The sequence below is a fragment of the Spea bombifrons genome, chromosome 1 (assembly GCF_027358695.1).
Source record: "Spea bombifrons isolate aSpeBom1 chromosome 1, aSpeBom1.2.pri, whole genome shotgun sequence".
Classification (NCBI taxonomy): Eukaryota; Metazoa; Chordata; class Amphibia; order Anura; family Pelobatidae; genus Spea; species Spea bombifrons.
Genome location: NC_071087.1, coordinates 46265872 through 46292770, shown reverse-complemented (window position 1 = coordinate 46292770; position 26899 = coordinate 46265872). Strand labels below are relative to the sequence as shown.

General features: G+C 39.0%; 2 protein-coding genes across 2 annotated transcripts; both read left to right on the top strand.

Moving 5' to 3' along the window:
- The first annotated feature begins 410 nt into the window (after positions 1 to 410).
- Positions 411 to 25558, top strand: SGMS2 (sphingomyelin synthase 2). Its single transcript, XM_053461517.1, has 7 exons — positions 411 to 575; positions 12359 to 12466; positions 16954 to 17585; positions 19155 to 19272; positions 21299 to 21452; positions 24634 to 24800; positions 25343 to 25558. The coding sequence occupies exons 3-7, from the start codon at positions 17131 to 17133 to the stop codon at positions 25544 to 25546; spliced, it is 1098 nt and encodes a 365-aa protein (XP_053317492.1). The 5' UTR covers positions 411 to 575; positions 12359 to 12466; positions 16954 to 17130; the 3' UTR covers positions 25547 to 25558.
- On the top strand, positions 4138 to 5254 carry PACRG (parkin coregulated). The gene has a single exon (XM_053461518.1). It carries the CDS (start codon positions 4312 to 4314, stop codon positions 5044 to 5046), a length of 735 nt encoding a protein of 244 aa, XP_053317493.1. The 5' UTR covers positions 4138 to 4311; the 3' UTR covers positions 5047 to 5254.
- Positions 25559 to 26899: the final 1341 nt, after the last annotated feature.

The window sequence follows — 26899 nt, the reverse complement described above, 5'->3', positions numbered from 1 at the left end:
TAGCAGTGAAAGGTTTAAAGACAGGCTCGTCAATTGCAGTAGCCTGACAGGGTCATTCAGATTATAATCACCTGCTTATGAATCAGCAGGAAAGCAAGCATTTTAATATCGATTTATTGATGCTAATCGATGGTCAATAAGTGTTTTATAAAAGCATACCACGTGAACCGAAGTAAAGCCATTCCCAGCACTCCTCCATTCCACCTGCCTCGCCCTCATCCCCACCCCGGTTAGCTGCAGGGGACATTCCTGGGCGTATTACTGGTTTTACCGCCCGGGAGCAAAGCAAACCGAACCGGTGCGTCAGTGTTTGGAAATGGAGTGGGCGGGGGAGGGGGAGACCGTGTCAACCACAAGGAGATGACCAAGTGATGTCAGGGATCGGGGAGGAGGAGAAGCGAAGTAGGAGGAGATCGCTGATTCTGGAGAGAGAAGGGGAAAAAAAGGGGTCGGGCAGAGATCATGAAGACTATTGTAAACACACGGGCAAGGCAATCCACACGGTGCAGGCAGCACAGCAACTCCCCGGGGCAGCCTGTCCCTGTCCCACCAGGGTCCGCACACAGCCTAGACAGGTGAGTCTGCCGCTGGGCACTCTGGATTCTGGAGTGGGGTGGGGTGGGTTATACTGCACTACAGGGGTCCCATCTGTGGGGGCATCTAGCCATGTTAAAGTCCAGAAGTGCCAAAACTTTTGAACAGGTGCTCCTATGCAATGCTATAGGTAGGGGGTGTGTACTTCTTTCAGTCCATGTGTCCCTATATGTTACCCATGTGTCGCTCTATAGATATTGATTTATAGTTCAGGCATGCTGCACCTGATCTAGAACATCAGTCTCTTATTCCAACATTATTAATGGCAGTATTTTTTTTTTCTTTAATTCATAAGAAGCCGTGGGGAATAACATAAAATTAATGAAATTATCTTCGACATCAGGGATGTGTTCTGCTCATCCTGCAGTAAACACTGGTGGTTTTCTTTGGTCCTCCAATGTAACAGATCTGTCAGTTCTAGTTTTTGTCATGCCTTAATTGAATATATGGATTGTGTAAATTGTTAGCCTTATATAAATAAAAGATAATAATAAATAATAACATATTCTGGTTTTGTTACACCCTTTGAATGTATGTACTGTAAGAAGCGCTGCGTAAATTGTTGGCGCTATAAAAATAAAAGATAATAATCCATAAATGGTCATAAATTGATGTTCCTTTAAAACTCTGTGACATCAAAGTCTGCATCATAACTACAAGCGATAATATAACCAAATAAATGTGTCATTTTACTCCTGTGACTCATATACCATTAAATAGTATACTACACCCTAAATGTAAACTCACAGTACGAACAGATCTAATAATTCCAATTATTTTATATGATTTCTTTAATCATATGATGATTTCTTTTTAAACTCAAAATAAAGAATTATGGCTCTTTATGTTCTAAATGATATATTTGTCTTGTAATGTATTTTAGGTCCCCTTCCCATTGAGGTTTAATTTAATATCGGCTCAGGCGCTGTATAAAATGAAGTGAATTGCCAATCCTAGCAGTTTATCAAAGTGTAAATGTCAGGATCTCGCCTGAAGCAGATCTGGCTTCGCATTAGCACCGGTTATACTGTATGTGAGAGCATAAAAGGGAGTGGCGAATTTCAAATCGAAGATGATCTCAATTGCTACCAGCGAGGGTTTTTTTTTTTAATTTTTTGTAATTTTTTTTTACTAAGGCCTAATACAAAAAAAATGGAAAGCTGTAATGAAGCAATGTTTCAGGAAATTGCCATTCCCAAGGGTTATTAATGGTAATTTCATAGCAGATTGCATTTGAAATGCTGGTTTCTTATGAAAAATGAACTCTTAAAGATAAATGAAAGCAGTCATGGAAAAATTTAATTTTATTTTGTGTTGAGGTTTTTGAGTATCGCTCGTTCTTAACCCTTCAGATATCACAGAGATGACCCCCCTCATCACTTTTAAAGTAGCCGTTCCACTTTTTATGCATCGTGTACTGCCCCAAACAGCGTATCCAAACAGGAATGCATAGTAATATGGATTTTGTACTTTGTGCAGAAGAAATGTTGAGGTGGTGCAGCTGCGCAGGAATGCCCCCGTCTGCTCTCTTTAATCCCTACCAGATCTGGCTGCTTGAAGCAGCCAATCACTGTAAAAGAAAGGACTCTTATTTAAATCAATGTGAGCCCAAAATGCACATGCGCAATGGGGTTTCTATAGGTCCCCTGCAAATCTTGTGCAAGTCAGGGCTGGATGGAGATGCAATCAATCAAATGCATCTCCTCCAAGGAACCAGAGCAGAGGAATCAGGCCAGATGTATAGAGATGATTCTGAGAATCTCTCTATGCATTTGGATGCAAAAAAAAAAAAAACTGCAGCAATTATAATGTAACACTCAGCTATCACATGCATTAACGAGTAGAAGAGGGCTAAAGTGAACCTTGAATTGCTTTCTCTACCATAGGAAACTATCGAGGAAACCTTAGCAGATATTTTTCATGATATAATTTCCTCTAAAGGGTTAATCACAAGAACACCACAACTTTTTTAAAGTTTCTAAGGCAAATAACTTGCTTTTGTTGTCATGTGACTATTACACGTTCCCAACAAATTCTTTAAAAAACGAAAAAACGTGACGTGATAAAAGATGTATTATTGTATTATACTTTCTGAGTACTTTAATATGCATTATTGAAAAAGTTAAACAAAAAAATAAATAAATCAATAAATCTGCAGAACAGTGTAAATTTAAAGGGAACACTTAACATGCATATGATAGCTAGAACGTCCCTTTAAGCAGTGTATCTATTAACAGCCCCGTCTTGTTATATTTATTATCTCTATATGCATTATACTATATACTAATTGGCTGTATAGAATTTGTTGAGTTTCAGGCTATTGCTCAAACTTTCAAAAGCATGTAAAGAGTTTCTTTTAAAACCACTTAACGTCTTCCTAGTACAGACTGAAGTGGATATAACAGATGATGGTGGTTAGTAGTCCAACATTTTCTTAAAATATATAGTTTTCAAGGGTCCCAAGCTCTTGTATGAAGTAATGGTCTAAAAAAGGACGTTGTATGAGCAGCTTTTGATTTAAAATAAAACAAATGAGATGCCTTGCATTTTTGTTTTAGTAAAGTTTTAATAAAAAAATCATTACCACTTAGCCTTAGTTGAATGTTTTGAAGAAAAAATATTAGCAATGGAAAACCGTCCATGAAAGTAGGAGACACTGCCACTTGAGTGACTGACTTGGTTGTTTGCCAGGGGTCATTGGCACCAATTAAATAGGCGACGGACAATGCCTACTTTTAAATAATATTTTTTTATTTCAGCAAGTTACATTCTAATACAAATAATTTCCAAAGCACAATATTTCAACCTTTTAGATACAATCGCCTGCTTTTGTTACAGTGCCCATCATGTCTGCATCTCAACATGGACATCCAAATACATTATTCTTATGTGTACTTAGCTATTGATCGGCCTTACCCCTGTAGATCAATTAATATACCTTTTGTGTGTTTCTAATTCCTGCTAAATGTTTAGGGCTTGAAATCCAATATCAGTGCCCCCCCTGGTTTATAAATAGCAAGGGTTTTTCCCCAAAAGGGTGACCATTTTATGAGACTGATAACCACACATCCTGATCACTGCCCGACGCAAATTCAAACACACCTAAGATAGCCACGCTGGGAACTCTCTATAACGCTGATGTATGTTCAACAACATAGCCAATCTAAAGAAAAAAAATATTCTCGGCCAAATGGCACTTAAACATGCAACTCCCAGTCACGTCACTCTGTGCCACACACTCGTCACACTCAGCCACACAAATGTAAGATTATGACAACAATTTCAGACACTGATGTAGTGATAGAGGACAGTAAATTCAAAACAAGGACTTTCATAGAGGTAAATCGTGGCAACTTGCCTTGGTGATTTCTTTTGACAAAGGCTAATTTCGCATTTATTATTCCATATATATGTGAAACTTTTGATTATATAATGGTAAAATAGTGTTGTCATTACATTAAATGTGTGTTGAATTCATTCAGAAACCCGTCCACCTTTCTGTATTGCTCTCCTAATGTAATCAGTGTTTATGCATTGCTAAGCAACCGAGCCTATTGTGCTCTGCTGTTTCCTGGACAACATGACATAAACAAGAGGTTTGACCAGCACAGCATCAGTCTTCCTGCACAGTTCAAAGAGGTTGTGCTCTGTGTCTAAGCTTTTGCACAGACACATCAAGCCGTTTCGGCCATCTAAGGCTGTAATTTTGGACTGAAAATGGTGACTGAGAAAGACAAGGGAAACAGAAAAGCATCGGATGCTGCAGCTGGCAAGAACAAGGCCGCTTTTCGCTCTGAAGCTTTCACAGTCAAGGCCATGATGAAGAACTCTGTGGTGAAAGCTCCTCCAGCAGCAGGAGCGTTCAAGGAAAGGCCTGCGAAGCCCTCAGCTTTCCGTAAGTTTTATGAGCGAGGAGACTTTCCTATTGCCCTTGAGCATGATACAAAGGGGAATAAAATAGCCTGGAAGGTTGAGATTGAGACATTGGATTATCATCACTACCTGCCTCTGTTCTTCGATGGACTTTGTGAGACAGCCCATCCTTATGAGTTTTTCGCTCGCCAAGGAGTCCATGACATGCTAGAACATGGAGGCCCAAAGATCCTGCCTGTTATTCCACAGCTTATCATACCCATAAAGAATGCCCTCAGTATTCGGAATCGCAAAGTTATCTGCACTACTCTGAAGGTTCTCCAGCACCTGGTTGTTTCAGCTGACCGAGTGGGTGAAGCACTTGTGCCCTATTATCGCCAGATTCTCCCAATTCTCAACATTTTCAAGAACATGAATATTAATTCAGGAGATGGGATTGACTACAGCCAGCAAAAACGAGAAAACATCGGGGACCTGATCCAGGAGACACTGGAAGCTTTTGAACGCCATGGAGGAGAAGATGCCTTCATAAATATAAAATACATGGTTCCTACCTATGAATCCTGCTTGCTGATTTAACATAATAAAATTGCTGTGGCAAATTGGAAGCTACGTTTTCAAGAACTTGATTGGCTTTTCCTGCTTGCTGATTTACCAGAATACATTTTCTGTGGCAAATTGGAAGCTACGTTTTTAAGAACTTGATTGACTGTTCCTTTGATTTAAAATAAATAAGAAAAATACCATCTGTAATTTGCAGGAATTCACAATAAATGATTAAACGACACATTGTTTCAGTAATTCTTTGTTGTAAAATGTGTTATTAAGAAGCTGTTTTAAACTGAGAAGGTTATATATTTTATTGTCACTGCTGATTTTTATTGGGGGGGGGAAATAGTTACTGTGCTTATTTTTGCAGTAGTAGTAGTAGTTTGATGTACCCCTCTCCTGGACATGCACAATACATGTAGACATTGTAACATGCTCATCATGCCCTCTTATTCTTATAATCTGTTGTCGAAAGTATTTAAGATTTATCTGGGTTTCATTTCCATTCAGAGAATGTGTTTTTATTTGTTTAAGATGATGTAATAGGTTTCTACAATTGTGATTAAAATAACAGCAATGCCAGATGACAGCCTAGACCAGGCATGTCCAAAGTCCGGCCTGAGGGCCAATTGCGGCCCGCGTTCCGGACTGATAAGGCCCCGCAGATAAGTTGCCCGAATATAGATCTGGTTTTTTGATATTAAAGGCAGAGTGAATTAACACCTGTTTAGATTTGTCATCCAAGTCACAAAATGAAAAGTATGCCGTTTTCAATAAACTTTGCATAAAATAGTTAATCTGCATTTAATTTTAATGGTTCAAAGAATGTCAGGCAAAATGGTCGGCCCTCGCACGCGTTCACTTCATCAAATCTGGCCCTCTTCGAAAAAAGTTTGGACATGCCTGGCCTAGACGTTCCCCAAGGATAATTGTGTACCAGGACTGAGCACAGGGTGGCCATTTCAGCCATTTCTCCAGGGTTGCCAACATCAAAAGTAACCAACATGACAACTCTACCTGAACGACATGGGGTTCTATGTGAGTTCCAGAGTAAATTATCCAGGCCCAGGAAATATTAAATTTTGGGCCTAATTAACGCAACCTGGAATTAAATTGGGGAAAAACATTTTCAATAAAGTCAAACCTGAATTAAATCCGTAATTCAGACCAATCCATATATCAATAAAATCACAGTGCTGTCATCACAATGGCCCCCACATTCCCCCAAATACAGTATTTTAAAAAAAAAAATCTTGATGAATCTTCCTTCAGGTTTATCAGATGTAATCTTTTTATTTTTTTTTTATAGGAAACAATTAAATATGATGCTTCAAACTAAATGCTAATGGTAAATCAAACTTTATTGAGAGTTTCCAAAAAGAAAGGGTGTGGCAGAAGCAGGGGTGCTACAAACCCAAATATCCATATAGCAGTCATGGATTACAGGCATACACTGACATCCGGACACCACTGGTACAAAGACAGAAATATTGTACATCCATTTGTGGTTAATCATATGATCTGGATAGTATCCAGGCAGGGGCATAACTAGAAACTACAGGGCCCTGGTGTGAAAATTGCCCCGGGGGCCCCCAACTTCACAGCTGGCCTGTGCCATCATTGTCCCCAAACAACTTGTCTGTGCCTTGTTTGCCCCTTGCCTCCCCCCTTCCAATATGCACTCACACACTCATACTCACTAACACATGTACACATTTATTCTAGCACATACTCCATGTCACCCACTTACACATTCATGCTCACACACACACACAATTACGCATCCATGCTGACACACACAAAGACACATCCATTCTAACATACATACATATCTACAAACACATATACACATAGATAGCCTTGGTTTCACCTTGTGGTCATCTTGACCTCAATACGCTCCTGTCTCCCTGTGCTGGTTCAAAATAGTTTAGAAAGGGCCCTTCTGACCTAGAGCGGTCCGTTCCAGGTCGGAAGGGCCCCTTCTAAACTATTTTAAACCAGTGCAATAAGACTGGAACAAAGGGCAGAAGGGTCCCGCTGCTGCGACCCCTGTAGTTACTCTAGTGTATCCAGGGGCCCCTGGAAAGAGTGTCCAAGCTGGTAAAGTACATACCAGCACCCTGCCACATTGGGCAATGTCCCTACCTCTGCTCTGCATCTCCAACAATTTAGTCTAGGATATACGCTACGCATCCCGCTTGGCGTCCGGTACCAAAGTGTGAGAACCTTGTATGTGTTCTCTTGTATTCCCATCGCTACAGGACACTTACTGTATGTTTGAGCGTACATATATCTTATTTCACTGCTGGTTTAAGATTTCTATCCCCAGCATCCCCTCCCATCTGCCCATAAATTCCTGCACCCGTTACACTATATGTCCATATGTTGCTTATCCCACCACTACGTCATTACCCCAGGTTTGGTGAGTCCAGCTATATTGCTTACCAAGGAGCTGAATCAGTGGGACTGCTCTGCTTTTTAACCCACTGGGACTCTCATGCAATTTAAAACCCTCTCTGGACACCATTAATGAGGCATCTGTGGCAGAAGAGGGCTGCTCAACCCTTAAGTTTTATCAGAACCTGCAAATATGCAAAAAAATATAGAAAGGGGAGCGTACCCTGAAAACCATTCAGATTCACTTCTCACTCAACAGTTGGCTGCAAGGTGAGGTTTTTTGTTTGCTTAAGAAGTAGCCTATAACATAACAATTTGAGGAGGGCCCTGCTCAAAGGAGCTTACAATTAATGTATGCTGCATTACCGGCTAACACTGATGATATGTAAGATTTAAGATCGGTTTGTATGCATTTGCATCTCATGTAGTTACATTGCTTTATAATCATATATATTTTTGGCCTCATGTCTTCTCTTCTGCCCTATTAATTGTTGATTGGTTCAGGCAGCCTTTGTGAGCGTGGGTGAGGAGCAGAGAGGGAACTTCAGGACAGGGAACTTATAAAATAATATGTAACTATTTTGTACATAGACTATTATACGTTATAGGCTTATTTATTTATGCGCAAGGTCACCATCGCTTCCTGGCGCCTAGGGTTTCAGCTACCGGTTGTACCAGCTCAATACAGAGCCGGTTCATCTGTCCAGCAGCCAGTTCTACATAGCCAACTTATTTATTCTATGTGGCACTGAGATGCAGATGTTTGGTGGGGTCGCATAACCCAGCAGTAGTAACGTGGCACCGGCTGGCTCCTACATGCGCATGAAATTAGTTGAGCACTGCTATAAGTAATGTTGCCAGAGCTCTGTTGTAAAGTGGTTAAACCCAGTGTGTGATTTTTAGCTTCACTTTATGTTATATATAATGTAGTGTGTGTACGCCGTGTGATCATACCGTTTATTTATTCCACCTTTTTCCATCCTGGAATCCCACACAAAAACCCAACAGCCTCTAATTTCAACTAAGGAAGGATCTCAAAGAAGCTCTGGTTTACATATTACAGGGGACAAGTACCATAATTGAGGTTTCTTTTTCTAGATCAAAGCTGGCTTAGTGGGTACACATGCCCTTTTTTGCTAGATAAAAAGTAATTCAGCCAAACATTATAATTTGGGACAGAAAACAACATTTAACAATATGCTATGATTTATTTTGAGGTTCTAATAACATTTTGTCTCTTACCTCAAAAGTCACTAGTGATTCTATGCCGGTAAGGTCAAAAACGAATTTTATTGCTGCACAAGCCATAATTTCCCTAATATATTTATATATTTTAAAAAAATCATGCATTTTTTCCTCTCTGCTACCTCTTTTCAAAATTTTCTAATTCTTTGCTGGTCTTATGAGGATCTTTGGGGCATAAACATATTTTTTGCTAGACACTAGAAGTTACATTTAAAGAAAATATGTTTATAGTCAGAATTCTATCTAAAAGAAAATAGTTAATAACATAAACAGCTCAAACCACACCACAATAGAAATTCAATTAAAAATGTAAAACCTGCTTGTGGGTTTACTCTAAAAACCTGAAGGATACATTTCTTGTCTGTATTTATCCTGGTCTTTGTGCAACTCTGTGAATACTGAAGAGTTATAGCTCTATAGGGTTTCACTTTCTGTCAAATTGAAGAACATCACAACCATTTGTTAACTCGTAAATGTGTTTGAATGAAGATTTTTTTGTTCCCATTTTCGATATTTTTGATTACTAAAAAGGGACGATGCTGTTTCATCTGGACAACTTTCAATCGATGTTCCTTGTAGTTATACTATTTTAGAACGCTATAAAAATTGATTTTGATTATGACATGAAATAATGCAGTGTAGCTTATTTTTTTTGACCTTGGTGTTAAGGCTTTTTAATATTTTAAAATGTTAACCAGGGAGGATAACGTTCCTAAATAAATTATATGAAATTTACAAAAACACTGCATTAAAGGAGCAAGAAAGATGAACTGAAAGTCATCAGAAACAATATATCATATGTTTATTTCTATCACTCTATGCATATGTGTAGGTATGTATGTGAATGCTTCTGTCTACATGTGTATAGATACTGTGTATGTGTATATATATATATATATATATATATATATATATATATATATATATATATATATATATATTTCTCCGCATCTAGGGTCAGGTATTGAGGCGAGAAAAGTAGGCATTACTTCGGCTTAAGATGTATTTTATTAATTATTTCATTTTTCCTTTTCTTTGTTTTACTTCATTATTTAATATTCCCAAGTGTTCAATATAATCATGGTGTAGTTTTCACTGCAGCAAGCATTGTAGATGTCTTATGAGGGCCCTAGAGTATATAAATATTGATGACCCTTTCATTTCAGTTAGTATGGGGTAATGTGAAAAGTATAATTTTTGCTACATTTGATTTTTGTAGATCCCTACAACAGAGGCCTTATTATAAAGTTAATAGCTTTACACAATAAAATTAACTTATATAGTATACATTTTTGTATGTCATTCAGTCATATTTGAGTTTGCTACACCAATCCCTGTTTCAGTGAAATTAGAACAGCATTTCAGTGTCAAACTCCCATTTAATTTATTCACCTTCACGGAAGGCAGGAATATGGAAAGGCAAGAACTGAGCCAGGTTAGCCATGCCAATGCACAGGACCTCTCTTAGACTCAATATAACTCAAGAGCTCGAAAAGGAGCATTGTTTTAGCTGTCTCTGCTGTGTCTCTTCTCAATACCACTACCAATAAATTACCCCAATCCAGTCCAAATCCATATGGGGTCTGGGACAACCTACTTGTAGTGGGCTTCCAAGGCTCATTGTCCCAATTGGTATGGTGGTAGAGGTCTGTGGAGCAAGCGACACAGACCTCAGCATAGTTGATTCCTCCTTTGTGGTTTGTGTTCCTTCTACTGATTGTAATGCTCAACAATATTAGAGAAAGAATAAGTAGAGGCTGCACAGACCTCCACTGATGCATATAGATCTCCAGTCCCTGGCAGACATTGAAGATAAAGCGAGTTCCTGGCCAACTTTACCTTTTGCCCTCACACTAATGATCCTGATATTTGTATTGGCTTATAATGTGAGACTGTATTATTTTTCATGTGTTTAAAAATTCACAGCTTTTGTAAGTATCGTATCTTGTGATCGGAAATAATACCAGTTTGATTGCTAGAACAAAAATACCTGCGTGCTGTCTACTGGTGCGTTTTATTGAGATGCCTTTATTGGTATACTTCCAGACACGAGTAGACCTAAGCTCTTGTCTTTTTGCTTTTTAGCAACTAAACATTTCTTGCCATTAGTTCCTTTGCACAGTGAGGATGCCTCTGGATATTGACCGTATTAATGAGTAGCTGCAGAGTTAGCTTACTTTAAGTAATGCTTCTGCTCACCAAGGCTTAAAATAATATTCAGGGATTTCCACGTGGCCCTGTCAGAATGAGTCATGCTAGGGCTAAGGGTTCCCTGAATCGTGATACACCGTGCGTCAGCTAGGCATCACCCTAGTCGGTTTTCCAAAACATTATTTTTAGTACTGGCACTTATTTAACTGACCAGGAATGACTCATAACCTGTGATAGTACCCATGTAATATACTTTATGTATCATTCAGTGTTTAGCCAAACTAAACACTTGGTTTAGAAAAAAAAATATTTTTTTCCAGGCTGGACTTTTTATATTTCATACATTTTGTTCTGTGAGCTAGACTGGATGCCACGACAGCTGTCAAAAATGTAATCCACATTTTGTGTAGATGGGTGTGTGTATGTATATATGCGGATCTGCAACAATTGGGTTTCATTTCACGTTGCTATATGAAGGGTCGCCTGTGATTAAGCTGGGGAGTTGAAATGTTTTAGCTTTCCAGCAAACTTGAAGAAAGTCTTTGCAATGTTGGTTATAAAGGAAGCATCAGCATCAGATATAATCTGTGGTGTTCCTGTATGAACTACGCTTCAAAAGGTGTTCTGAAAAGAATGCTTTTGATGTTTTTTTTGCTTGCTTCCTTTTAGCAGAGGTGTGTGAGATGTTTAGAATTGCTTACTCCACACGCCACGCCATTCTCCATGTGTGATTAGCTGCCCCTCCCCATAACTTGTGCGAAGTCTCAATATGTAAGATGGGTCTAGAAGTAGTGAAACGCGGAATGGAATCTACCTGCTTATTGCTTTCACCAGTTTGTTACAGAATAACGTATAATGTGTATCCTTGTCTCGGGCAACTTGGACTATGGGTTTAATTCATTAAGTTTGCAGAACAATTGTTGGTTTGAGTTACTGGTTTTATTCTGCTTAATGAAGGGTCAATCCTGACAAGTTAGAACTGCAGGACTATTGTGGTTGGCCTATATGCATACTTCCTTGAAGTATGAAAATCGTGACTGGGACACTTGGCAGGGCTCAAAATGCACAGTACTATAATGAGCCACCTTCTGTCGCCTTGCTTGCAGTAGACAGATGTCAATTTGGGTTGTCAATTTGTGTGTGTACAGTGAACAAATACTATATCATACCTACAAAGTGTCCCTCTTTTCTACACTTGTGTTGCTCTTTACAGAAACGTTAAAAGAAGTATATTTGTCAGCCCTAAAAATCACAGTAATTTGTATAGAAACACAATAGCATGTTTATTGATAAAATTGTGTAGATTAAACATGTTGTTCTGTGTCTCAATGCCTTACTCACATAAATAGGCCACAATGTCCCAGAAGGTCCTGTTGAAGCCGCACCTTTAAACATACTCCCTAAAACAAAATGTTCCCCTTCGGCCACTAAACTGTCCTAAAGCATGTTTGTATACTTCATGGTATATTCACTTTTAGTCCCTACTGAATTACTTATTCAAAAGGCCTGTTTTGCTTTGCTGAACACTACTCTCTGCTTTTGTTTTTAGGAAAATATCTTGTTTCTTCCACGCCATTAGAAAATTAAGGAAATGTCAGCAGAGGCTACAAAGGCATACTAGGATACAGGAGGAAAACACAAAGGACCAGACACACAGGTTAGTGCAAAATGACCACTCGTTACAGACCTGACAGTATCGTAGGCTTATTTGCAGCATAGATGTGAAGAACTGAAGAGTATCGCGTCACCATTAGATGATATGTCTGCTTTGAGGAGTAAGGAGGGCCAGGAGAGCTTGAATGTTCAATGGTCATCATCCTCTTCTTCCATGTTATCATCATCTTGGAATGAAGCTTGTTTTTTGGCATAAAAAGCTATATGGAATTGGTAATACGGGCCTTAATTGAGCCAAATTGGTGCAATAAAGGTTCTAGAGAGAATTTACCATCTGATACATTTTAAAAAATCCAGAATACACCCTAAAAGCTGGATGTGTGCTTCCCCGAAATTTGGTAAATTCATTTTATTTAGTGTCCCATCAGTACTTAATATTTATAGTGTAATTGTAGAAAACTGTAATAGCCGCAGGCATTAAAGAAAAGGTTTAATTCCTGAAAAAAAGGCTTGATTTCTGCACATTGCATTAGGATAATGGCTCCATTAACATGTGTGCAGTTGCATTTAAAACTCTGGTGGGAATCATGGAGCCAGACAAACAATTTGCCATTTTGTGTGAAGAAGATAATTTAAAATGCACTTTCACTATCTTTGATATGAGCTCTCTGGAGGTTTTTTTTAGGTTGTATGATGTAGAATAATGAATGTGGCATTCAATCAACTGCATAACACCTAGGAAATATATGTATCTTGTCCCATGTTTCACATTTTTTTTATTTTTTTGTGGAAAACCAAGCAGTTTAGATTATATTGAGATGTGTTTTTGGTGAAACTGCCTTTTTGTACGCTCATCAGAGACATGTGCACCCAAACCTACTTCCCAGGCATAAGGTATGTGCATAACCATGCATGCAACCAAGTCCCAGGCCAAAGGGGGAAAGCCCTGACCATGACCATGGTAACCATGACAATAGCAAGCTGTCAAACGGCAGCAGCAAACACTGCTTGCTTCACTGATCTCTGGGGAAACAAAGGGATATGGCTGCCCCTTTAAACTTAAACTGAGTAATTTAAAAATGCTATATGTAGCATCTTTTAAATACTCAGAGTATGAAAATAATAGAATGTAAGTAATGAAGAAATGGGATTGTAGGAATGGTGTTTTTGAGAATTATTGTTTGGGCAGTTTGTTAGTTCTGAGGGTACATCACACATTTTCGCTCATAGCCAGGCAGGGGCTGGACATAACACATGGTGGTCAGCTGCTGGCCCTTTAACTAGTTTCTGTTTACAGAGAACATGGAGTCGCTTCCCACCGTGGGCTGGTGTGCTTCAAATTCACACCACTGATTGACTTATATGCATTAAAGTGCTTCTGTTGGCTGGAGTGTTCCTTTTCAAGGAGAAAGCTTTTGCCTGCAAAGCTTTTTACACCACTAAAAATATGACAGGATAATGTGTGTGTGTTTTTTTTTCTGTCACATTTTCTTAAGGATATATTAGCTTCTCAACACAATGCCACAGATTCCCATTGGGTATTTACTTACCTCTGTTTGTTAACCATGTGCTTCGTTTGGATTCCAGTATCTACAGAAATCTTTTTTTTTTTTTTATCTTTTGTGCGATCTCTCACTTACCAAGGGACTGCTTGAACAAAACATTAAAACCTGAATAACCTGCATTATGAACAATTAAATACATTTTGTAATATAACTATTATTTGTCTGTCAGTTATCTCGGCAGTTATACATTGTATGCATGCCTAATGCCATGGGAAGAATCTAGAAATGTTATGATACATATCGAACAGTGTTATGGCTAAATAGTTTCAACAACTACCTCCTTGCATATATCCCCATTCACTGATCGCTAATATATCTAAATCATTTATCACCAGTTATGTGGGACATATTTTTAGTAACGATAGACAGCCTATGTAAGCGAAGCATCACTGTGATGATGGTAAAAACCTCTTCTTGCTCTATCAGCGTGTCTATCGGCGTGTGTTTATGGCTCGGGTAAACGCAGATTAGAAAAAGGGTGTGCCATGAGATTACGTCTATCTTCGCTGATGCATTTGCACAAAGAAGAAATTCTGAGCTACATGGTTAACCATGTGGATAAAGAAATACTGTATACATATTTTCTGTAACCGAGGTTGCCACCCGCATATGCCACTTTTACCCTCCCCCGATTTACCAGTGCAACCTCCACTACTGCCAGGGAGGAGGATCCGGGTCCCCTGCAGCGCTGCGGAGGATCTGGATGTTAGTCTTGTAGTCAGACCTCTATTTGAGGTCTGATTAGAAGACGACCTTGAATATAAGACGATGGTTATTTTTCAGAGCATTTGCTTGTCCTATAATCGAGCAAATACGGTATTATAGGTAGACCCACTTCAATGATTGTACGTATCCTAGAGAGACAACTATGAGCACCGGTGGTATTTGTGCCTGGGGGCTCCCAGTGACACATCGTGGCCCAAGGTTGTAGATTTGGTGGTCAGCAGCCTTAGCACCACTTTACTTGAGGCTGATTGCTGAGATCTTACTTGGAAGTGGCTTGGCTGCACTGCGGAAGTCTGTGTAGGCCTCTGCTATACTCTGCTCTACTTTGTGGATTGCATAAAGAACGCATCAATCGATAGAGAGTAACCACCTTATCGTGGTAGGGCAGGGACTCCCATAAATATCACTAGGGACACCAGGAGGAAAAAATCTGCCCCTAGCTCATGAAACTTTGATGGAAAGGGTTTGGAAGACTGCTCTTTGTTTCAGTGGAAAATTCTACTAATTTGGTCAGTCGGCTGTTTGACAGAATTCATTCGTGATTGATACAGAAGGAACATAGAGTTCCCACATACTATTAGCAAGAGTGCTGTAATTCTTACTTGTCAACTCTTGCTATGCAGTTTACATTACCAGTACTGTAGGTTACAAAATAGCTGAAGAATTTTGAGTGATCTGAATTCATTATATAACGATAGCTAATTACACGCCTTCATGGGGAATGCATACATGGTCGTGGACTATGTCCCTTCTCCAGTAATTTACATGCACCTGTAAGATTAACCAGTGAATACAACACAGTATTGTCTCAGCAAATACGAAAATATTTTGTGCGAAAGCTAGTATGTCAGCAGTGCTACCCGTACTTCTAAGAACAAAATGTGAAAAATGTTTTGGGCTGAATATAGCCACATAGATGTGAATAGTCTTGCCCGTAATACAGGTTTACAAATACAAATACAATACAAATCAACCATAGGTTTCCTTTTTGTTCAGGAACTGCAGATATTACAGAATTTGCCCCAGAGAACATGGAGTACTTAGTCTTATTGGGCAACATAGATAACATTGGCTGAGGGGAAGGACCACTGAAATTACTTTTGGGGAGGCACTCATATGAGCTACCTAGCTCTCCCTCGCCAGAACAGTCAGGACCCTTGGGGTCTCCACCACAGTATTTTTGGTGTCTTCATCAATCACTTTCTCTGTGGCGATAATCAATGTGTCGCAGTACATATTGTGAAGAAAAATCCAAAAACATGTGCACAGTGGTACAAACTGTGCAAAAAATATGTGCCCGTGTCCTGGCAGGACCCTAGGGGTCCTCACTGGACCTTGGGGCTCCAAGCTACCCAGCCTTAAGAACAGAGGACCCACTTTCTCTCACTCTCAGGACTCAGTCTTAAATGATACAGTTGCATAAGAAATGCAAAAGAAAACTGTTTATTTACATGTTGAAAGGGTGGCCCTGTATATTACATACTTGAATTAAGATTCTTAAAAGTCACCTCACTGAATAAATTATGCATTACGCAGGGTCAGCTCAGCCCTTTATACAGACAAATACTGTATCCCAGGGAAGACCCTTTATAATGCATATTGAATTGAGGTAGTTGAAAACAAGCTCTCCTATAATTTTATTCCAACTCTTTAGCAGATCTGGAGTAAAGCATGTTAAGTTATACACTCAAGGTGGGTTTCTATTACATGTATATTGCGTATTTTAATCTGTGTTCCGCAAACACCGATATTTGTAAACTAGTACTAGTGCATAAAACTGTATAATATGGGGAAAAAACAAGACAGATCAGCGTTAAATATCAATTTTCCACTTTGATAAAACAAAAACCCAGTCTCTGCTTTATATCACTGTGTCTTACATTTCTTCATCTCTTCATATATTTAGCATTATTAATAATAATACAATTTTCAAAAGTTCTAGACTTTTTTTTTAATCTTGCCCTGCTGAAAAAAAATGTATCTTCTTTGATTTCTTCTTCTTTTTTTTTCTTTATCTAATTCTCTTTTACCTCGATCTTGTCTACAAACTGACAGCTGTTTCTGTGGGCTAGACGGACTGCCAATAGTATGATTGTCTAGACTGCAAAGTCTATGTTAAATGGTGACCGAACATTGAATTCAGGAAAATTGTTCTGTAGCGCTTATTGTATATTGAAAATCATTTTAATTGCTTTTGTATTTAGAATAAGTGTCTTGTTTATTATGTCTTTTTTTGTAGATTTGTCTATAACAAGGAAGAGAAAGAAGAAAACATTTTCCTAATAAGTGGCCTCTCTTTCTGCACTAAAATATAATCAGGTTTTTCTGGAATTTGAAATATCTTCATTCGGAACAAAGTTTATGATCGTACATTGTCCGGTATTTCAAAGAAACTGTTATAAGGCTTTTTGCACAAATGGATGGCATTGAGACGACAAAGATTGAAGAATATACTGTGTCTCAGGACAGTGAAGTGCCTAATGGTTTCCCCAGATCCATTTCATCCAATAGTGAAGATGACAAAAATGTTAAGATTAAACCCAAAAGTATGCCCAATGGCCTGCGAAAAGGAGCTAAGAAGTATCCGGACTACATTCAGATTGCTATACCAGCAGATACCAGGAACAAATTCCCTTCGGAATGGTGGAAAACTGGCATTGCCTTTGTTTACGCATTATTCAACATGGTTCTCACCACTGTCATGATTACAGTGGTACATGAGAGAGTACCTCCAAAGGAGGTGAGCCCTCCGCTGCCAGACAAGTTTTTTGACTACATTGACAGGGTGACATGGGCCTTTTCTGTATCAGAAATAAATGGAATGATTCTGGTTGGAATTTGGATAATCCAATGGATTTTCTTGAGATACAAGTAAGTATAGCTGTATATACTTACACTCCAAATATTACAATTCATCCGGTTTATAAATGCAACAAAGTATTTTTCTGTTGATGTACTGGTGGAGGACATATTCTGCATAGTCATTTGAATAATGGCAGTCAAGATCCGATCTTTACTGAGTTCCATGGAACAGTGTTGTCACTGCTGAAGGAGTTTGGCAGATGTTCTGATGTAGCATATTCCAGTCCCTTCTGGGATTCCATTAACTGTCATTTGCTAAAAATTACCATTTCGATTTTTTTTTTTATTATTTTTTTTTCCCAGGCAGCTGCTTAGTTGCCAGCGTTCTCTCCTTCGCTATTGAGGCTTAATGTAGTGGTGACACTAGGGGAGCTTTGATATAATGTCATACCCTATCCATGTTATGTGGTGGTATAGTGATATGCAGCTTAATCTGCATTAAGAGACAGTAGCAAGATAATGTAACACCCTGACCTGGCTACATTCACCTTTATTATAAGTTATAGGGAGCAGTCAACAAAGTTACCCATGCAAGACTTGCACAGTGAGGGGGAAGATGGCTGCCAGATGGCTCAGCCCCGCTACACACTGAAAAGAGATTGCGGATAGGACACCCTACAGTGCCACCATGTACACGGTATATGATTGGCATCTTGGGTCTACTTTGTCAACCACATACATGGTAAGCACTGAAAGGCTTAGCTATACATGATGAAGCTTCTCCTACAAGATGGGCACAGTTAGTATGATGAGCAAAATGCATTGTTTTACTTATAAGTCACTTCAGTGAGGCATCTACACTGAAGAAGAAATAAGGATGCTAATTTAAGTTTTTCTACCTAAATGCTTCTGCCCCAGTTGTGATTAGTGCTTTTTGCATTTGTCCTGTCCAGTGCCTCCAGGAAGTCACTTGTGACCAAATTAGAACTCTCGGCAAAAGTGGTAGATGCCAATAAAAGCATGGAAGGTAGTAATAGATCTGACAGGAGTTCAGAATGCTTGTTGGTTATGAGTAGGTTTTTTATAGCCCTAAAGTTCTCAAAAGTATACATAAATTATGTAATACATGCACTATTCTTGCATATTTAGAAAGTTCTATAAATATATCTATCATATATCTCAGTAGTCCTCCACCCTTTCCCCGCCTTTATCCACATCCTCTAAAGCTGTTGGGAGACACGTAAGACTATTACACTTACTATTAGTAGTATTTTCTCATGTGGTTGTGTGGTCTGGTCTTTTATATGCTTTTTGTCATTTTGTTCTTGGGTATCCCTCTTTGTTCATGATTGGTTAGATTGTCTCTTAATTGTTCATATATACTTGCAGTTATTACGATTTTAACTGCAAAATGCTTCGGTTCATTATATGGACTTTTCTATTGGAACTTTGTGCAAAATTGGTAGCGATACTCAAGGCTATTCTTACTTCTCAATATAACTACTAGATAAAATAAAATCCAGAATCTACTTGAGGGACTCTTTTCAGCCCCAAGCTATTTCATTTTTGCAATCATTTTACAAAGGTTTCACCTCTCTCTTCCACCACGTCTAACGTGTCTGGTATTTTTCCTTGCAGATCAATTGTTGGACGCAGATATTTTTTTATTATTGGCACTTTATACTTGTACAGATGCATTACCATGTATGTCACAACCCTTCCAGTGCCTGGATTGCACTTCCAGTGTGCCCCAAAGGTAAGAGTCCCAAACCATCTACTCCATCTTATTAAATGCGGGAACACTTAACCTAAGTGGTATTCTAAAAGATGGTGCTGAAGGAAAGAGTTTCTGGATTTTCGGTTTTGTAAACTATGAGTATGCTTTTAGTATACGGTGATTGCCGTGGAGATGCGTGCAAGCCGCTCATCACCTTTATAACGCCCTAGGTTTAATATTAAAACCTGTAGATACAGAGTCAATATATGGAATTCTATTACTTTAGTGTGTCGTATATTTTATTAACGTATCCTTTTTAGATGTTATGGAGAACCCAGTTCTGGTCGCCGCGTACAATAGAAGCAGTCAGAAGCCATTAACACTTCATAAATGTGAACTCTGGCCAGTTGTATTTGTGCTGAAAGTTATAACTGTTTATCAGTTTCATCTCATGTTATAAAATACACTATCCTACGCTGTCTGGATGTAAAGAAATAGCATGCCCTTGATAACTCCTGGCAATGGGTGTTACAAAAGAGGACAAAGTGATTGGGTCCTGAGTCTCTTCACCTGTACGTCCTACAACCTCTGGGTGCCCTGTGTCATTAAATATCTCAATATTACATAATTGCCCTGGAAGAAACATTGTGGTTTATGCTTTCAGTTACACGGTTGTCATGAAAATGACAACCGATTGGTGCCCAAACGGCATCACTAACAATGAAGGCATATTAAAGTCTGGGGCAGATGGAGCTGTGGGTCAACAATGATAAAAGGGCCCGCTCCAATATAATGAAATCTAAATAAATACACACGTGACAGTTACCAGTTCATAAGCAAATCCTTTGCTGTTCATCAGAATAATAACATTCATTTCTAGAATTCTGGACCATTGTCTCATTCACACACATACAATGCATATACATACACAGTTATGCAGCCACTTAACATGCACACGTGCATTTATGCAGCGATATCCCCAGATAAATCCATATGAGAATGGAGGGAGGGCACCATTTTTAATATTGGCTAAATTGCCACCAAATCCTGAACTTGTTACTATTGGTATATTATGAAATTGCCAATATATTAGTAGCTAATCTGGAATTGTGCAGGTTTAGAGGTTCCTGTTTTTTTAATTGAGTCAACAAAGGATTATATACGAGTTTGTGGATAACCTCCTCCATTGAAGAACAGCCCTACAGGAGTCTTCTGATTGTAACATGCAGGGGATGTATGCTAAGGTTGTGGCTTTAATTATCTAGGGTGGTGAATAGTGCAAGGTGTTGTTTGCCTATCCGGGTCTGATGATTTGCCGTTAATGGCAGTTAATAAAACAGAGGTTACACGATCGAGACTGTCTATAATAATAATGGGTAGCTCTCTTTCTGGCAACATATGCTTCATTCTGTTGTTCATTATTTATGTATGGTTAGTTGCAAAACACAATTCGCACCTTTTTGGGTTTTTATATAAAATATCTAGATGTACCGGTATTTGACCATTATGTGCCACATTGTGTTACGTTATTCTGCATTCTTCCTATTCATTAAAGTGAGAGTTACGGTTTCTCCACCCTCCAGCGTAAAGTGCTGAGCTGGTCCTGTATAATGCATAATTTAATGGGTGACAAGACTTTGGAGAAATGTCACTGATTTAACTATACGCTATACAGGGCTAGTCAAGCTCTTACTGCAACAGAAGTTCACAGCGGTTATCTCTTCATAAGATATTTTAAAGACAAGGAGCTGAAACTCGACTCTCCCTATAGTCCATGAATATTTTTGGTTGTTTTTTTATTCATGTTGCTTGCTTCCTTTCCCCCTTATTATTATGGAGCTTTCATTCTCTGTAAAATGTATATTCAATAAAAATACAGAATAAAAAACCTTTTCAGAGATGAACCCAACATTGTTATAGTAAAAGTATAGGAGATAACAGAGTCTTGGCAAAAGCAGCAGAGCAGCAATGTACCTTTTTTGTTGTTTGAACATTGACTGCGCAAGTTGAAATTGAATAAATAAAGTAGTTTAACCACCTGTAATCCTTCCTCTTTTCTTTTCAGTTGAACGGCGATTCATATGCTAAAGCACAGAGGATCCTCCGATTGATATCCGGCGGTGGCCTTACCATTACAGGCTCTCACATCTTGTGTGGAGACTTCCTGTACAGCGGACATACTGTCATTCTGACTCTCACCTACTTGTTCATCAAGGAATGTAAGTTCCAATAGAAGGCTGTTCGGTCGTATCCCTGCTGAAAGGCCCGTTTGAATATGTGGTATGGAGAAATAACAACATACTCAAAGCATCAAAGTGTCGAAAGGCATTTACACAGAAGTATGGGAAAACATAGTGTAGATGACTTTATATTCCTTCATCCCAATGTTAGTTAGATCTTAGCAAGTCAGGAATGAGGAGGGATGGTTTCAGGTCCAAATTGATGTTTTGGCCAGCTTCTAGTACCATCGAGTTGATGCCTGAGCTGCCAAGTCATTCTCTGCAGTAGAGACTTACATTTATCTGAGTGCTGATCATCATAGTTGGGAACTTCTCAGCTCCGGCTACCCGGAGCCTTCCCTTGCGGGACGCGGCCAGGACTGCACACTGACGTCAGCCCGACATCCGTGGGCAGCCCCGCTGACGTCAGGGGAGTTCCTGCTGGCGTCGGTGGGCGGTGCCGCTGGCGTCCGTGGGGGAACACCCCTATGTAAAGGGAAAAATGGGCGTGGAGCAGGGTGTGTCAAGACCCGGAGCAGCGCTCACCCGGAGAGTTCCCAGGTATGCTGATCATGTTTCTTAGTGGATCCTGTCTGGTTCTGGCCTACACCCCTCCCGTAAGAGTGAACCATATAATATTTACTGTGTGGCATTGTAATTTCAATAAATACAAAGCAACGCAGTGAAAGACATAGGGGGGAAAAAAGGACAGTAAATTCATTTTTTTATAAAAACATATTATGTTCTGAGAGGCTGGATTATATTAGCAACGCATTTAATCCTTTTCTGGTCATAATGAGGCTGGCAGTTGTGTCTGATTTCCTCCAAATTATTTTCTGATAAAACCAGAACACCATTTAAAGAGCATCCTGTATCATTGTACAGTGTTGTGGAAGCCAAATTGCTTATCGGGGCTCTTAGCGTCAGGATGCGAAATGCTGTAATGGTTTCTTTTTATAGTCCTGCATAAGCTGGGAGGGATACTGTTATTATTGGAGCGTTTTCTGATTTACTCTCATTACTCACGTGGAACAGATGATGATGAGACTACTATTCCCTTAAGACAAAATGTCGTTTGTCCACGCCACAAAAATGTCAAAAATATGTGATGCATTATCCTATTACTCCGAGGAGCATTGTGACCTAGGCTGCTGCATAGGGAGCAGAATTAGGGAGGGTGGGGGTTTCTGCATGAATGATATCAGTATGAATATGGTTTCAAATGAAAGCCCTGCTTGTCTATATATATATATATATATATATATATATATAATATTTTTTTTTATGGGGAATCATGGTTGAGCAAGCATGCTAACTTAGCAAACAGCTCTGGTCTTTATGGTATGAAACACACTTGGCCTTGAAAGGGTAAATCCCAGTTTGGCAAATGTAACACAAATTTGCTTGTGTGTAAACAATGAAGTGACTTTTTTTTACTGTGCATGAAGTTGTAGGGGACCTAATTTAAATAATAAAGAAACATATATATGCAAAACAAACCTCAAAATAAAGACACCACACAATGCATTTGGATGAACCAGGCCGTGGAATTTTATTTAGTTTCAACATTACATACAAAATTACTTTCATATAACTTATAACCGATACATATAAACCAAACCACTTTAGCCCTTGGCACAAGCCCCAGAGAACTTACTAAATCAAAAACACCAATTGCCAACCGCCCTATAAGCCAGCTGGCATAACTTTAAACATCAGTTCACCCCATTGACTTGTAGGGTAACCATACTCTCCTAAAAGTCACGACAATAAAATATTTATTTATTTATTTATTTATTTTTAAATAAAGAATAAACATAAGGGAGGGTGGGAGGGCGCATTTTCATCAGGTCTTCCATCTTCCGCTAACTGCTTTGCCACTGCTCACCAGTCTCAAGGACAGTGCAGTATCGGCTCGCCGGTTAGCAAGGTGAGTAAAACATTTCCCTCCTGCGCCTCTATTTATAGTTGAAATTCCCGCCGCAGCGCGAGCTAGGGCTCAACCAACCTAAGCGCAGCGCGAAGCAGGCGCGAGGCACCCGCGAGACACTGAAAAGCCCGGGAAAGCACTAGTGCAGGCGCAAAACACCATTTAGTAATATAACACATTTTTTTTTCTCTCCTGACCTTTATTTGAACCCTGTAATCAATTTGTACTAATAACTAACCCTGTCCCCACAACCTCATGTCAGCCTGTCCTATGGTTGCAGGCTTTCTCATTACCATGTGTTATATCAGTATCACATGATAGTTTGTTTTACTGTGTATACACTGTGTAAATATGACTCATATGTTCTTAAACCTGGCACACTAGCCATTGTATGCACTTTAATGCATATGATGGCCGAGTGTTACCTTATAATCAACCTTTTCTTTTTTTTTAAATCAAAATGCATAAAGTGAGTTATCGGAATACTCTTTATACACTTGGTCTGTTACCCCATCCCCAGTTTCTTGAAAGCCTCTCTTGCTCAGCGTAGGGAAAACATTTAGGTACTTGCCTCCATCCAGTGCTGGCTTGCAAATCTAATTAAAGATTACAGATACATAAATCACTACCCTTAGGTCAAAAATGTTGAGAGAAACTTGCGCATGTACAGTTGTGTGAAAAGAGGAGTTGACCCAGGGATGTATCCTGGCCTAGGCTCACAGGTCCATGTGCCAGCAGTCCCCGGTAAAAGACTTGGGGCCAGACCTCAGTATTCTGTTATCTGAATCTTTGATCTCCCCAATCAGCCTATTTACTCCATGGAGGCTGCGGCATACCCTCCGTAGACTTCATTTAAAGGCACTGCACACCTTTGACACACGGTCCTCAGGAAACTGAGCTGGGGAAACAGCACCTCACCTGGAAAGTTCCAAGACAGAAGTTGTGCAAGTACCGGTATCTTGGAAGTCTCTTGCTTTGCATGTTTATGACAGGACTTGCATAACCAAGAAAACTTTTGTTCCTAAAAAAAATTATCACGGTGTGCAGTTTTGAGAATGTTATACAGAACATTACAGAGATGCCTTCTACTTGGGTCTTACAACACAGTAGAGCCTAAATAGGTCTGTCTCCGAAATTATACAAATATTTGGCAGGCCCGTCTACTTGGGTATCACTTGGTCCTTGAAATGTTTATTCCTTTACCCCTGTAAGACTTGTAATTTTGATAGCTGAAAATATTTTCTCTTGCAGATTCTCCTCGTCACTTTTGGTGGTATCACCTAATCTGCTGGCTTTTAAGTGCTGCTGGTGTGGTCTGCATTTTAGTAGCTCACGAACACTATACAGTGGATGTCGTCGTTGCTTACTTTATAACAACAAGGCTATTCTGGTGGTATCATGCCATGGCTAATGAAAAGGTGAGAGGATGGTAAACTCTATACATTTCCATATGTTATGCATTAGATAATTTAGTATTGCGTATTTAGTACACGTCCACAAGCTTGGAGACCATATATTCTCCACAATGTCACCTTTACATTGGGCCAAATTGTAGAACACCTTCAGAGGGAAGGCCATGAGAGCTTTTAAGCATTGCAAAGCTATATCAATAAAGAAACTGAATGAAGACATACTCCAACAATGCTGTATAATGGTTTAATGGGTTCAGTTTCATTGGAAATATGCAATGGAAGGTGTCTGTGTCCTTCTTTTTTCAATGTAAGGAAGTTTTATTTTACTGAGATGGTGATAGATAAATAGAACAAGCTCCCATTAGAAGTGGTGGAGGCTAAAATGAATTAGTTTAAATATGCATTGGATAGGCATAGGGCTATTCTAATTCTAAGACAAGACCAAGGAGTGTACATCAGGAACAATGGGCAGACCAGATGGACCAAATGATCTGCTATCAAATTTTATGTTTCTATAAAATTTGTTTATTAATGTTGTCTTTTTGTAGGCATTGAAGACTTCATCCGCAACAAACTTCCTTTCCCGTGCCTGGTGGTTCCCAGTGTTTTACTTCTTTGAAAGGAACGTTCAGGCCTGTATTCCATGCAGCTTTGCCTGGCCAATCTCTTGGCCTCTCGGTTGCTTCAAGTTCTCATGTAAAAAGTATTCACGGGTTCAAAAGACGGGAGAGGACAATGAAAAATCCACCTGAACTGTCATGAAAGCAGAAGGCAACTTTGAATGCTATTTGAATCAAACTGTTGTGCTCTAAATTAACCAAAGGAATATTTTCTTATTTAACAAATACAATGAAGTGGACCAAGTTTGATGTATTTCATTTGAAAAAAAATATTTTAATGGGGATACAGAAGCATCACAGTCAGTTTTGTGTCCCCGTCCCTTTTTTTTGGCAAGTATTACATTTATGTCAAGGTTGCAAAACACACTAGTGTATTGTACCCTTATTGGATGAGGGCAGTTATTTGCTTTAGTGGTGACCAGGAGCTGTATATAGAATATATTTATATAGCAATTGATTTGTGCTATTACAATGGTGGTTATTGGTATACAGCAAGGTGTGTGGGTCACATTGACTCCAGAAAATGGAGTTTCTTTTAGTGTTGGTATACATTAGTGGCAGCTTGCAGATGTCTAAAATTACTTTCCAAGACCTGGTGCTGTAACAGTACGTCAGGTGTCTCAACGTTAGGTTATCTTTTCCTCTGACAAAGGTTCATTTTCATCAAAGAGCAGGCTTGACCTAGAGAATGCCCAAAGTTTAACTTGTGTACTTTGTGTACTTTACATGTGTAAAGTACTTGTGTACTTTACATGTGGTAGTTATTATTATGAAATAAGTGCCAAAAGGCTTTAATCTAGCAATTACAATTAAATATTCTACAAGTGTTGTCCTCTAATACAAGTAAAATTTACACTACAAACCAGTGTTATTCCCAGTACATTGCTAGTTTTTTATGAAGGTCCCTGAAGCTGGAACAATATCATCATCATCATCATCATCATGCTTCCTTTAGATGAGGACATGCTTGAAATTTCCACAGCAAGTGCATAGAAGAACCATAGCTTTTTTAACTGGTGCATAGAACATCACATTGACGTACCACTCACAGTCCTATTTTATCATACAACATTCTTTATTAATTCTGTTTGTCTTCCGGTTTAGCAGTAGTATACATTTTGGCTATGTGATGGACATTTCTCAACGCAGTACTAGAATGTTTAGTAATATATGTTCTGGAGTACCACTGACAATGCAGGCTTGTTTTCCATTTAACATAGATGATATTTGCAAAAAAGTTAATCGGTTAAAGATGCTGAGACAGTCTATCTCAACTTAGAGTGACTATTCGCTAAAGTCAAAGTTAGTTCAATAACAGTTAATATCTGTCACTTCCCGGAAATGATAAATTGTGTTGTGATAAAAAGGTCTCCAACTTAACTCAAGTTGAGTGCTGTCAAGTTCCCCCCTAGCTGGCAAGTTTAGTGAATAGTTTATTCCTACAGTCAAATGAATATTTATTACTACTACAGTCAACATGAGAAC

What these genes read in the sequence shown, in the direction of transcription:
- SGMS2 (XM_053461517.1), top strand. Translation starts at nt 17,131, where the DNA reads ATGGATGGCATTGAGACGACAAAGATTGAAGAATATACTGTGTCTCAG. An exon ending in TGGATTTTCTTGAGATACAA is followed by an intron (nt 17,586 to 19,154) that starts GTAAGTATAGCT and finishes TTTTCCTTGCAG; the next exon opens with ATCAATTGTTGGACGCAGAT. An exon ending in ACTTCCAGTGTGCCCCAAAG is followed by an intron (nt 19,273 to 21,298) that starts GTAAGAGTCCCA and finishes TTTTCTTTTCAG; the next exon opens with TTGAACGGCGATTCATATGC.
- PACRG (XM_053461518.1), top strand. Translation starts at nt 4,312, where the DNA reads ATGGTGACTGAGAAAGACAAGGGAAACAGAAAAGCATCGGATGCTGCA.